This window comes from Chrysemys picta, chromosome 8 (genome assembly GCF_011386835.1).
Source record: "Chrysemys picta bellii isolate R12L10 chromosome 8, ASM1138683v2, whole genome shotgun sequence".
In the NCBI taxonomy this organism is placed as follows: Eukaryota; Metazoa; Chordata; order Testudines; family Emydidae; genus Chrysemys; species Chrysemys picta.
Window position 1 is genome coordinate 35,002,341 of NC_088798.1, and position 14,114 is coordinate 35,016,454.

A 14,114-nucleotide genomic window follows, 5' to 3' on the forward strand; every position below is an offset into this window, starting at 1 on the left:
GATAGCAACGCGGCGGAGTGGGGGTAGGTGTGTGCTGCCCATCCACCCGAAAACCGCAGCCCCTCCTTTTAAATGTGAAACCCAACCCATTGCTTGCTCTGGGAAAGGAGGAAGCTGCAGTTTGAAACCATTCCTACATGTTATGAAGGCAGAAGAAGCCAACCCCGTGTACCTTTTGGCTTACCATGGCTGCCTGGAAACCGAATTCTATTGCCCAGCCGTGTGTGTGATGTGTCACCATACTGGCAGACACTCAATATAAAAGGCAAAATGCGATCTTGTACCTAAAGCACGTGTGCTGTCTGCTGTGAATTGCTTGATTCACTGTGAAAGAGTCTCCCTTTTGTTCTCAGAAATGTATCATCTTAAATGTTACTCTCTCTTTTTATCTCCCCCCAGGTGCAAATGTTTCTACGCTCCCCCTATCATCTCCATCCCTGAGGTTATTGCAGATTAAAAGGCGAAAAAAACGCAGTCACGATGACATGTTTGCCGAGCTCATGCAGTCCTTCTGCACTGATAGGACACAGCTTAATGCATGGAGGCATTCAGTGGCAGAGGCCAGGAAAGAATTAAGTGAGCATGAAGAGTGGAGGCAGGAGGAGATGCTGAGGCTAATGGGGGAGGAAACGGACATGATGAAGTGGCTGTTGGGGGAGCAAACGGACATGATGAAGCATCCGTTGGAGCTGCAGGAAAGCCAACAAGAGCACAGACCCCCACTGCATCCACTGTATAACCACATGCCCTCCTCCCCAAGTTCCATATCCACCTCACCCAGACGCCCAAGAACGCGGGGGTGGAGGCTCCGGGCACCGAGCCACTCCACTCCAGGGGATGGCCCAAGCAACAGAAGGCTGTCATTCAAACAGTTTGATTGTTAGTGTGGCTACAATAAACAATGTGGCCTTGTCCTTCCCTTCTCCCCCACCCCACCTTGTTCATTATCTCTTTTTTTTTTAATTAATAAAGAAAGAATGCTTGGTTTCAAAACAATAGTTACTTTATTTTGAAGGGCGGATAGTGGTTGGCTTACAGGGAATTAAAATCAACAAAGGGGGCGGGTTTGCATCAAGGAGAAACAAACACAACGGTCACACCGAAGCCTGGCCAGTCATGAAAATGGTTTTCAAAGCCTCTCTGATGCGTGGCGCGCCTTGCTGTGCTCTTCTAATCGCCCTGGTGTCTGGCTGCTCAAAATCAGATGCCAGGCGATTTGCCTCAACCTCCCACCTGCCATAAACGTCTCCCCCTTACTCTCACAGATATTATGGAGCACACAGCAAGCAGCAATAACAATGAGAATGTTGTTTGCGCTGAGGTCTGACCTACTCAGTAAACAGCGCCAGCGAGCTTTTAAACGTCCAAAGGCACATTTTCCCACCATTCTGCATTTGCTCAGCCTATAGTTGAACTGCTCCTTACTACTGTCCAGGCTGCCTGTGTAAGGCTTCATGAGCCATGGGAGCAAGGGGTAGGCTGGGTCCCCAAGGATAACTATTGGCATTTCAACATCCCCAATGGTAATTTTCTGGTCTGGGAAGTAAGTCCCTTCTTGCAGCTGCTCGAACAGCCCAGAGTTCCTAAATATGCGAGCGAACCTTTCCCGGCCATCCCACATTGATGTCGGTGAAACATCCCTCGTGATCCACCAGTACTTGCAGCACCATTGAGAAGTACCCCTTGCAGTTTATGTACTGGCTGGCAAGGTGATCCAGTGCCAAGATGGAGATATGCGTTCTATCGCTCCACCCCAGTTAGGGAACCCCATTGCAGCAAAGCCATCCAGTATAACCTGCACATTTCCCAGAGTCACTACCCTTGATAACAGAATGCCAATGATTGCATTGGCTACTTGGATCACAGCAACCCCCACAGTAGACTCGCCCACTCCAAATTGATTCCCGACTCACCGGTAGCAGTCAGGCATTGCAAGCTTCCACAGGGCTATTGCCACTCGCTTCTCAACTGTCAGGGCAGCTCTCATCTTGGTTTGCAATCGACTGTATAAAATGGATTTCTAAAAATCGACTTCTATAAAATCAATCTAATTTTGTAGAGTAGACATACCCTGAGAGACATTGACTTGCGCTCCATAGACTGAAGGGAGAATTTCTGGCAATTTGAAAAAGGAGCTCAACTAGGGAAAAGTGGGGGGTCCTCATTAGGATTGAAGATGCCTTGCCCCCACCACTGATGTGGAGAGAAACACACAGGATCCTGCTCTGTACAAGGCTTTTTCTTTTATTATATTTTGGCCTGCTGTACAGTTTCACACTCCATATTATAAGTGCACACAATAAATCACAAATAAGGAAAGGATATGATTCCTTTCTGCACAGGTGTCTGCTATTCATTAAGAAGGTGAGTATGCTGAACTAGTTACAAGGAGTAGGCAGATGTGATGAGAACAGGCAAATGTTAATTCATCTAATTATGGGAAATAAAATTCAGTGAGTTCAACACCTTTTTCTGGATCTGCTCCAGCATACCTCACTTTCTCACACACACCCTTTTCTAGTGAATTCAGTGAGGCACCCATGCATGAAAGGAGAGATTACTTACATGTACATAACTAACCGCACTGATTAAACTAGCTGTCACCTTCAGCCCCCAACTAAAACCTCTCCAGCGCATCATCAGAGATCTACAACCTATCCTGAAAGAGGATCCTTTACTCTCACAGATCTTGGGAGACAGACCTGTCCTCGCTTACAGACAACCCCCCAACCTAAAGCAAATACTCACCAGCAACCACACATCACTGAACAAAACCACTGACCCAGGAACCTATCCTTGTAACAAAGCCCGATGCCAACTCTGTCCACATATCTATTCAAGTGACATCATCATAGGACCTAATCACATCAGCCATACCATCAGGGGCTCGTTCACCTGCACATCTACCAATGTGATACATGCCATCATGTGCCAGCAATGCCCCTCTGCCATGTACATTGGCCAAACCGGACAGTCTCTACGCAAAAGAATTAATGGACACAAATCTGACATCAGGAATCATAATACTCAAAAACCAGTGTGAGAACACTTTAACCTGTCTGGTCATTCAATGACAGACCTGCGGGTGGCTATATTACAACAGAAAAACTTCAAAAATAGACTCCAACGAGAGACTGCTGAGCTGGAATTGATATGCAAACTAGACACAATCAACTCAGGATTGAATAAGGACTGGGAATGGCTGAGCCATTACAAACATTGAATCTATCTCCCCTTGTAAGTATTCTCACACTTCTTATCAAACTTTCTGTACTGGGCTATCTTGATTATCACTTCAAAAGTTTTTTTTCTCTTACTTAATTGGCCTCTCAGACTTGGTAAGACAACTCCCACCTGTTTATGCTCTCTGTATGTGTGTGTATATATATATATATATATATATATTTATATCTCCTCAATATTTATTCCACTCTGTATGCATCCGAAGAAGTGGGCTGTAGCCCACGAAAGCTTATGCTCTAATAAATTTGTTAGTCTCTAAGGTGCCACAAGTACTCCTGTTCTTTTTACTGATTAAACTGAAGACTATGTTCCAAATTCTAATTTCTGATAGTGTACACCCAGGCAAGCCCCTTGAAAGCAGTGGAGTTATGCAGGAACAAGCGAGAGCACACTGTGACCCTCTGCCTATTTTAATCTGCTATAAATTTTCTTTGGTACAATTGTAATAGTCTCCTGTGTGGCAAGGCTCTGGAATTGTGCAGTATTTACTACCAGGCTAAACAATAATCAGCATTACAAAAATGCAGGCGTGTAATCTCTTTCACAGTTTGTCACTTATGCAATCCCATAAACTCTTTGTCCAGAGTTGTCATACGAGTAGTGATCCAAGTTAAGCTCATAATCACATTATTTTCATTTGATGCCTCTCAGCAGCAGACTTTCCCACTGCAAAGAGCTGAGTTTGCTATACTAGAAGTGAGGGGTGAACTCTGATTATATATGCCACCCCAGTCTGTGCACCACTGGGCTAGAGTACAGGAGTCAGAACTAGGAAAACTGGCTTTTATTCCTGGCTCCACTAGGTTGCTGCTTTGCCTTAGGCCAGTTATGAAACATCTCAGACTCTGCTACCTCATCTGTAGAACAGGCATACAAATATTTACAGTATTTTACCTTCTTATAGCAAGTCCTGTATAATGCAATAGAGATTATACTAATAGAGTTCTATATAAATTGCTCTAAACGTTTATAGAATGTAATGGATTGGGACATTATAAAAATTCAAGATGGTATTCATTCCCTAATAAATTCAACAGGACTGTTCCTTAGGGAAGTTAAAATGCTTTGAGATCAACAGCTGAAGAGCACTAAACAGAACTACAGTATATATTTTTAAATCTCTGGAGATGATACAGCAAGCCAGGCTACACTAGTAACATATGAAGTGGGATTACTCAGGAATTAATGCAAAAGTAAGAGCAACCTAGGACACTTTATGACTTTTTGTCCAGTTCAAGAGTTGTGTCTTCTCACATGGTGTCCCCCCCGCCCCCCTCCCCCACAGGGTAGCTGACTGGATGTTCTGTTTTACAAAGCAATAATCTGGGGCCTGAGTTTCTAAAAGAGGCCAAGCTCTGCTCCACATTATTTCTTAGATCCATGTTTAACTTTATTTCTAGAATGAACAGTGCTCTGCAAGAATGAGTCTTTTGTTTTCCCATTCACCTTTATTTCAGTAAGAAAGTATAATAAATAAGTTACCACAATATATACAAATATACCAATATAAAAATTATTCCCATTTATAAACATCATAAATATATTAAAAATTATAGTAGTAGGAACCACCTCCAAATCACATCACCTAAGTAGTTAATTTATATAGACATCCCATTATAAAAATAAAATAGTGATCTCTCAAGTGTTTAATCATCAGTATAAAATATAAATGATAAATTCTACTTCCTATTGAGTATGTGCAGGAAATTAGTTACCTATTGATTCAAATGAATTGCAAATATTGCAAATTACTAAGTTTACTACTTGGAGTTGTCTAAAGTATATTTAAAAGGTTAGACGAGTAATTCTGTCTCATATTGATAACAGGTTCCTCTTCTGAAAATGACTGTTAGTTTGGATCTGTTGTATTATGGTTTTAAATATGTTAAATTTTTGATATGGTACTCTCACTACCTCACAAGTGAACTTGTTAGGATGTCATATAGACAGTCATTTATTTAGTTTTGATAACCTATATCAACTGATATACAGAATAACCAATTTAAAATTGACTTATCCAAAAAGTGCAGAAGGAAGAGTAGTGTTTTCATATCTGTGAGCTAACATTTCATCAGTTTACTAACATTGTTAAAATCAAAACAAAACAGGGTTTAAAAAGTAGTGTTTTTTGCTTTAAATGTAAAAAAAAGTTTCACAGAAACAGGAAGTGTTCCTTTACACTTAAGTAAAGGTTAATAATATTTAGAGACAGTAGTTTTTTCCCCACAAGTACCATAAGTGTTTGTCTGGGAATGCAGCAGCATTTGAAGTAGTAAGAAAAGGCACTTCTTATGTTTTTCCTAAACATCAGTAAGTGGCATGGTTTCTTTTTCCTTTGCAGCTCTTGTTTTCTTGCATTTATACAGGGTCACAGACAAGCCAATGATTGCAATGAGGATTACAATGGCTACAGCTGCTATGATAATAATCACTTCAGTTCCATACGCTGGTTGGGGGGAGAGAGAAAAAGCAAGCAAAGAATTAATAGCTCATCAGTGCATACAGATTTTTATATAGTGGTAATTTGCTTTACCTTAATGTCATAACTAACATGGGTCCCAATCCTACAAAGGTATTGAATACCTCCCATGAGGTGCAAAAACCATTCAGGTCCCCTTGAAGCCAGTCCCTTCCTATGAGGGACTCTGAACCTCAAAGGATCAGGCCCTCAGTTATAGCTATAAATGTCATGCTTGTGCAACAGTTTTGTACACTAACAAAAACTTATTCTAGGGTTTTAAACTGCCAAAACCAAAAATGGTTTAGACAAAGTTTACTGAACTCAAGTATTTTGTGATATCACATTGAAAATTCTGTATTGAGGGAACGGTGTATTTTTTGGATGGTAGGGAGAGGACAATGAGGTTTGGGAGAAGAAAAGGTTTCTGCTTATTAATATAAAATGCACAGATTATTTCCCTATTGTGAAAGAGGAGGGAGCATAAGGGAGAGCTGACAGCACTGACTGACAACCTGATATACGGTATTTTAAGTAAAATGTTTGTCTTGATACCAATGAAGGATAATGCTTAAACAAAACAAACAAAAAACACCCCACAACCAAAAAACAACCCCACACACATACACACACCCTCCCTCCTCCCCTTCCCCTCAAAGCAACTACTATCAAAGGGCACAATGGATAAGACTCCTTCCCAGTGCCATTCCCTCACTGACCTCTTCATTGTTTGATAAAGAGCTTATATATTTGCCTGGTTGGACACAGTTTTAATTTACACAATTTGGGGAAAACAGTTAAAATTATGGGCGCTACAACTTTAAGGACAGTAAACCTTAAAACAGTGGTTCTCAAACTTTTGTACTGGTGACCCCTTTCACACAGCAAGCCTCTGAGTGCGACCTCCCCCCCAATAAATTAAACACACTTTTAAATATATTTAACACCATTATGAATGCTGGAGGCAAAGTGGGGTTTGCGGTGGAGGCTGACAGCTCGCAACCCCCCATGTAATAACCTCACAACCCTCTGAGGGGTCCCGACCCCCAGTTTGAGAACCCCTGCCTTAAAAGATCACCTGCACTTGAGAAAATGACTAGAGCACAGGAAAAAAGCAGGAGTTAGCCTCATTCAGATATATGGACAGCTCCTACTGACTTTAAGTCTTACATAGTTTGCTGGCATGCATATCTAAAGGCTTCATTATGCAAGCACTCACTATTGGGCCACTAGTTGGGAAAATTTCATTATATGTAAACTAGTATTTATCAAAGGCAAGAAAAGGGAAACAAGAAAAATATAGGCCCAATGATGAGGCAATTTGAAATCTCAGTGAAAAGTCATCAATGCAGGACACCCAAAGGAGGAAAAACTTTTTTTAAGGTGAACAGGTAATTGTGGATGGTGGACAAAGGTGGGATGTTCAAAAGTGCTCAGTGTTGGCCTAACTCAGCTCCTACTGAAGTCAATGGCAATTTTGTGATATGGTAGAAATCTCAGTGATGATTACCTCATGGAGATTTCTTCTCATGGGTTTTCCATGTGGGAGGGGTAAACCGGCCCATAGTAATTTAAACAGGAAGCCATTTGTTCTAGAATCAATAAAACTTGTATACCTCAATGTTTCATACAGAGAATGAGAATTTTTTTTTTGTTGGAATGCAAGAGACAGCAAGAAAAACAAACAAACAGTCTATTTACTTGTTTCACCAGATACGTACCAGCCAAACCGTTTATCTGATCACTGGTACACTTCACCTTGCTTTCTTGACTTTTGCGGTTCTCTCTGCGAGAGAGAATAGTTGCCTGTACAAAGAAGCAGTAGTTCTCCCCTTTGTCAATGCTTATTTCAAACTGATTACTTTTTGTCGTTGCCTCTTTCTATGTATAAAGAAAAAAAAACACTTTCAAGACATTCTTTGTAAAAGATTTGGCTCTTAATAGCACAGAAGTTTTGTAACTATAAAACATACAAAATTAGAGGTATAGGAAGTTTAAAATAAGGGCTTACCTTTCCTGTACTTTGATCTTTCCAATAATAGAGTGTATATTCCAGGTCATTTTTAAAAATCTCTCTGATACTTTTAAAGCTTTTATTGGGAAATCTGTATGGTGTAAGTGGATCTTCAACCAACACTTTCAGCTTGGAGTCAGTTAGTTCATAAGTTTGAATCCCTGGTGTTCCAATTTTAGCTAATGCAAACATAAAAACATTTTTAGAATTCCTTGCATAGGAAAAACTTTATTGGCAAATATCCTTTTCACACAACATTCTCTACCACCACCTCAAAAAAAAAAAAAAAAAAAACACAACAATACACTCCCCACACAATCTCTCTACTTTACCAGGTTTAAACACAGTGCCTATGTAACACAGTGACTGGCACAGTCAATGCATATTAATAAAATTTCAACATAGTGCATGGGGCTCACACAAAGCTCTAGGCACCACTTAAATCCTGTGTTAAGAGATAAAGTGGTGCATGAGGTCTTATGAAGTCCCCTGCAGTGGGAAAGACTTCAGTTACAGCTAAAAGGTGGTCAAGCATCACAAGAGCAAGAACCTAAACAGAAAAACTAGGCTCAATCCAAGCCCCATTGAATTAATTGGGGTGATATAAAAAAAAAAGTGATGTGATAACAGACTATTACTAGGCAATCCTACTTACTCTGATTGTAAGGTGTGAATTTTGGGGAGATTGCATAAGGCGGCTCCTCAAACTTTTCTGTCCCAGAAAGCATTTCAGACACTATGTGTACCGTATAGGTGTCTTTTACCTTCTCCAGTTTATCAGTAACATCACACTCTGTTTCTTTTGTGTGGACACACACTTTTTCCCAGTTTGAGTTGATTCTGAAAGGAACCAAGAATGAAATATTGATACAACACTTTCTGAACAAAGTTTCATGCATATGCATACATTCATGCATGTAGTATACAATGCCTGGGATAAAATGGTTCTCAGTAATCGTCAAAGTCCAGAATTTTTACAATTTCTTCTGAATACATCATGCTTGTACCTGTAAACCATAGTCTATGCAGTTGAGTGGAAAAATCCATACTATGAAAATATGCTTGATTCATAGTTTAAAAAGTTGAACCAAGCAACTAAAATTTAACTCACAATGAACCAATCTACCTGCCTTCTGTCAATATGCAATATATAATTAAGGAAAGATGTTTTCTTCAGGGTATGTTTTGATTTGATAAATTTACAGACATGAAAATATGTTAACAGGAAATTGCCACTCTGAATAATTTTGACACTGGTCATTTCCCCCCTCAAATCTGTATAGAAAGAGGTAAGAGGCAAAATGTTCACAAATGCCTCAGTGACTAAGATCAGGGCCGGCTTGTGCTTGGGGCGGCACCTGGAGGGCGGCGCCGTGGCCGGGCTCACCGCCCTCCCTCTGGCGCTCCGGCCGGCCGGGAAGAGCGGGGCCCCGGCCAGGCTCTCCGCCCTCCTCCCAGCACTCCGGCCGGCCGGGAAGAGCGGGGCTGCGGCTGGGCTCAACGCCCTCCCCTGCTGCGCTCCCGGGCGGGGGGCGGCGGGAGGCTTTTTTGCCCGGTGTGGCAAAAAAGCCAGAGCCGGCCCTGCTAAAGATAATGGGACTTAGGCTCTTAAGTTACTTAGAGCCTTTGAAAATTTTACTCAAAAGCAATAATACATTTCCAGATATGTCCTAAAGAACCTCTAACTATCTTGAATGCACTGCTAGGAATGTGGAGGAGGGGGATCTGATAGGGACACTATCCATAGTTCATAAAAGAGACAATTAACTAATCTAGTTAATGTTGTCACTCGTTTACTAGATATTCTGCATATGGGTATGGGCATGGGCATAATTAAAACCATGTAACATAATCAGTACTAGTCATACAGGAATAAAAACTTCAGTTCAGATACATTAATCAACTGACTGCAAAAAAATGACAAACTTCTCTGGGTGTCTAAATGGCAAAGAGGGGTGCAGTTTCTATATTTTTCATAAATTAAAACAAGCAGATTTTTTAAAGATTATTTGCAAACAGGGGGAAAAAGTGTCTTTGTCCCTTTTTGCTTCACAATGATATAAAAAGGAAGCAAAAAAATTAAGCTTGTATGTTGTTTGTTTTTTTAATGTTTAAAAGCAGAAATATCAAATCTGGCCTCCTCTGTTTTTGCTGGAGAATCAAAGGACAAGTGTGAGGGCTTTCACATAGTTCAGTTGAAATGGCAGGAGTGTTGAGTGTATGTTAACAAAGGGGCTTTCCTCCATGTGTTTGTCAGAATTTTTAATTAAATAGGAGTTTACTCAGATTTCAGTTTCTTATGATGTCATAATTCTATTAGTTTCAAAGTGGTTTACAGAGTCCTCTAGAAGAGACCGGGATGATAATACCTGATCTTCATAAACAGGAAAAAAACCAATAACCCATCTTTGCAGATTTTTTAAAAGCCACAATAAGGAAGCAAAAAAGGACACAAACTTTTAAAGTTACGTTATCTTTATCTTTTTCCTCTGCCCATGAAAAATCCCACCTCTCCTGTGCACAGTAACCTTTTAAAAATGCCCATAAACTAAATCCTATTTGAGACACAATGCCCTACAATTATTCTTAGCACAAGCACTGTTTTTGAAATCTTTGGACCCTTAATTTATGTATATAATTTGTAAAAATTAAGGCTCCAAGATTTGAAAAACAAACAAAAACAGTGCTTGTGCTAAGAATAGTTATGTCCATATTAGCGCAGCTGTGGAGATCTACAATACTTACTAACAAATCTCCTTGTACAGCGGTCTTCAGTTTAAAAATTAACAACTATATAGGCCACACCCATCTGACATATATTCCTTGCAAGTAACAAAGGTTACTTAAATTTACATTGTTTAGTAGTTCTCGCAAAGATTCCATCCTTTTAGAAGTCTAAATCAGCTAAAATACTATTTTTAGCTTTCTTGTGAATCATTAATTGAAACTAATTGTGTTAAAGACACTTCTGCCTGTGAATCTACATGCAAGAAAATCTCTGAGACACATTCTTGAATTAGGACCAAATCCTGTTTGCTTTACTTGCACAAACAATCAGATTCAATTCAGTTAGATTACATACAAAGAGAATTTAGCCCTACAAAAGAGCCAAATAAAACTAAAAGGACTAGCTTTAGGCACCTAAAGATGAAAATAGTATCTAGCAGGATTTTTTAAACCGCTTAATGCCTAACTCCATACTGTCTGGATCTTACACTGCAAGTCAGGTGAGCAGACTGCTGTACTCATATGGTGTACCACTGAAATAGATGGGGCTCAGTGTGGGTACAGCAGTAAACGTGCTTGGATCACAGTGCAGGATTGGGGCTATGTCCATTTGTGTCTGTAGGCTTGGGCCCTTAGGTTACATTATACCCGTAGTTTTCAACCTTTTTCTATTTGTGGACCCCTAAAAAATTTCAAATGGAGGTCTGAACCCCTTTAGAAATCTTAAGACAGTCTGCAGACCCCCAGGGTTCTGTGGAACACAGGTTGAAAACCACACTTCATTATGCCATTCTGCTTAAACATTTGTTTTTATGTTAATTTTATAAAGGCTGCATCAGGAACATGGCAAAGTACGTTTAACCCCACCCCATGTGCACAGAGAAAAAAATCCACAAGCGTTATTGGGTATTTCACCCATTGCTCATGAAATTTAGCCTCCAGTTGTAGACACGGGAACATGCCAGAAACTATTGAAGTACAATGCTTTCCAAAAAATGTGCAGACGGTTAATAATGCAGTTTCTCTTTGAGGCATGTTCAGTCATTGTTTTCATGTTAATTCATAGACTGTGTGCACAGTGAGCATTTCATATTTGTCAGTTTTGTAATAAAAAATAAAATTAAGCACTTAATATGTGCTTGGATTTTATTAGCCCAGTGTTTTGAAAAAGTCTAACATTAATGTTATAAGCCATGAATTGGAGTAAGTCTAGGAAGTTAGATGGAGAGGTCATTTTTTTAAGGTTACCCAGCGAGATTAAGTAATACTGATCCACTTAACTAATGCATTAATCATTAAATTAGAATAAAATTAGTCATATCTCTGCAAATTCTCTCTCTCAACATTAAAAAGAGGGAATTGTTTTACAGATGAAAACTATGGTGTTTTTTAAAATGTAGAAGATCAAATTCTACACAGTCTTCGTGAAGGGGTGTAAACTGGTGCAAAATATTTTGGGCCAAATTTTTCAGTACCAGGTGGCCTGTACTGAAACTGCAGCATCAAGATCTAGATCTGTACGTTTTATTTCTAGAACGAGCAGAATCAAAGCCCGGAATCAGATACACCTGCACTTGGAAGCAACCAAAACTCAAAATAGAGATAACTTTCCTAAAAGTTCTCATGTTTGGACTCTGCATTACATTCATAGATTTAAGATATTTCAAATATTCTACCATGACTACACTTCTTTCTGCCTCAGTCACAAATGTCTTTTTAAAATTGACATTCACTACACTCTAGTGAGCATGGAGAGAAGGGGCAGGGGTACACCAGGCACTTGTGCTTACAATTATATCTACTTACCCAGATATTTTTACTGTATAGACATAGTTGGTTGGCACTGGTTGCCACTGTAGTATTGTTTTGAAATTGATTGATGACCAAGTTATATTAACTGCTGTGGACAGTTCTGAATTACCTTTAGAGACAAAAAAAAAAAAAAAAAGAAAGAAAGAAAGTTGTGATGAGTCACACTGTGTAGAGCTCTAAATTTATTACATTCCCTATTTAGCACAAGTGAAATTTCTATAAGTATCTGATTATAGTAAAATTCTGTTTGTGAGAAATAATTCACAGAAATCATACTCATTTTACTTCTGCCATGGGAAATTCCTTTAATGCTGAACGTGGGAAGAAAGTTCCTCTTTTTCCCCTCCGTGATCGGAATCTTTTGTAATTCAGCCTAGTTGTTTCCCTGGCCACCAAATCAAATGTGCAGAAAGACCATTTGATACATCTAGGAACAGTTCAGAATTGTGCTTGCTTCTAGTGTTTCTTTCTGCTTTTAAGCCAACACAAGCATTTTATAAAGAGTTTGCAAAGACTTGAAGGAAATGTGAGATTTTGCATAATATTTGACATTCATATTTACCATATACAGTATAGGTAAAATCCGTCTATAGTTATAGTTGCTGTGGAATCCAATAACTGAATTTCCTGATTTTTATTCAGATGAATTCTCAGCCATATTATTTGCCTTTTTCTTTTAAAAAGCACACACAGACAAGCAAATTGCATACCAAAATAAATGCACATTTTCATCCTATAAGTGTCTAATCAGTTAAATAGTTATGTTTATGTAAACGTGTTTACTGATTTTTATTTATGCACAGAACACTATAAAGAAAAATAAGTGCATGTATATTGTATTATTGTTTACTCTAGTATTAATTTCTTAATTTTCAACCATTTCCAATCACAAATTTAATGAAGTCTAAATTCAACTTAAAGAACTAGAAGTATGTGAAAAACATACAACACTAGCCAATAAAATAGAAATAATTGGTTTAGAATTGTTTTATAATCTATTTGTTTGCTTGTGTGAATATCACCTAATTGATATATATATATATATTTTAAACATATAGCCAAAAATTAGAGATGTCCAAACGGGCGATATTGAAAAGAAACTCCAAATAATTCCAGTCAAATGTTGGTCGGTAACCAGACCAGCACATATAATTATTAATAAGTTTAAGAGCCTCCTCTCCCACATCCCACAGGTATCTCGGTGTGCCCCTTATCCTCTGCGGCGGGCAGCCCCTCGGGCCGGCACAGGGCAGGCAGACTGGTCCGTGGGGCGCCCCACCGCCGCTGGGCACTGCCGCAGAGAGGCAGCTCCATACAGTAACATGGGACCGGTGCCAGCCTAGCAGGCAGCCCCGACCAGGTGAGGCGCGAAGGCACGCAGCCCCGGGGCAGCGGCACTCACCTGAGCAGGGGTCCAGCTGGGAGAGCAGCGCGGCCAGGAGCAGCGCCCGGCCACAGGCTGCTACTAAGGCGTCCAAAGCGCTCGCCATCCCTCGCGTCGCGTCGCGTCCTCGGCAGCGGAGAAAGGAGCAGGGATCCGGCTTGAGCGATGCGAGGCAGGTACCTGTAGCGTAGCGGTGGCTGCCGGAGCGAAATCTGCCCAGGAGGCGGGGTTGACCCTATTTATAGCCTTGCGCTGCCCCCGCCGAGGGCCGGGGAGCCGGGCGGTGCGCGGAGCAGACGGGGCGGGCTCGGGGATGAGTCACGGACGGTGATTCAGCTGCTGCGCCTGCCGCACGGAGGTGCGGAGTTCAGAGCCGCTCCCCTAGGCCAGGTGCCTGGCGCCAGGGGACAGAGCGACTGAGGCTGGGGCCCCGGGGCAGCGACCATGGCTGGGCCCCGGCGCTGCTGCTGCTGCTG

At 40.6% G+C, this 14,114-nt stretch overlaps 1 protein-coding gene across 1 annotated transcript; it reads right to left on the reverse strand.

Annotated features, from left to right (window-relative positions):
* Positions 1 to 4,671: 4,671 nt before the first annotated feature.
* Positions 4,672 to 13,928, reverse strand: F3 (coagulation factor III, tissue factor). The gene is made up of 6 exons (XM_005307545.5): positions 13,657 to 13,928; positions 12,249 to 12,363; positions 8,371 to 8,555; positions 7,713 to 7,894; positions 7,423 to 7,582; positions 4,672 to 5,689 (listed from the first exon to the last, which is right to left on the reverse strand). Exons 1-6 carry the CDS (start codon positions 13,742 to 13,744, stop codon positions 5,544 to 5,546), a joined length of 876 nt encoding a protein of 291 aa, XP_005307602.2. The 5' UTR covers positions 13,745 to 13,928; the 3' UTR covers positions 4,672 to 5,543.
* Between the last annotated feature and the right edge of the window lie 186 nt (positions 13,929 to 14,114).

Excerpts from the sequence above, each read along its gene's own strand:
- F3 (XM_005307545.5), bottom strand. The coding sequence starts at position 13,744 with ATGGCGAGCGCTTTGGACGCCTTAGTAGCAGCCTGTGGCCGGGCGCTG. Across the intron at positions 8,556-12,248 it reads TATACAGTAAAAATATCTGG|AATCAACTCAAACTGGGAAA; the intron begins GTAAGTAGATAT and ends GGTTCCTTTCAG. Across the intron at positions 5,690-7,422 it reads TCAGATAAACGGTTTGGCTG|CGTATGGAACTGAAGTGATT; the intron begins GTACGTATCTGG and ends CCCCCCAACCAG.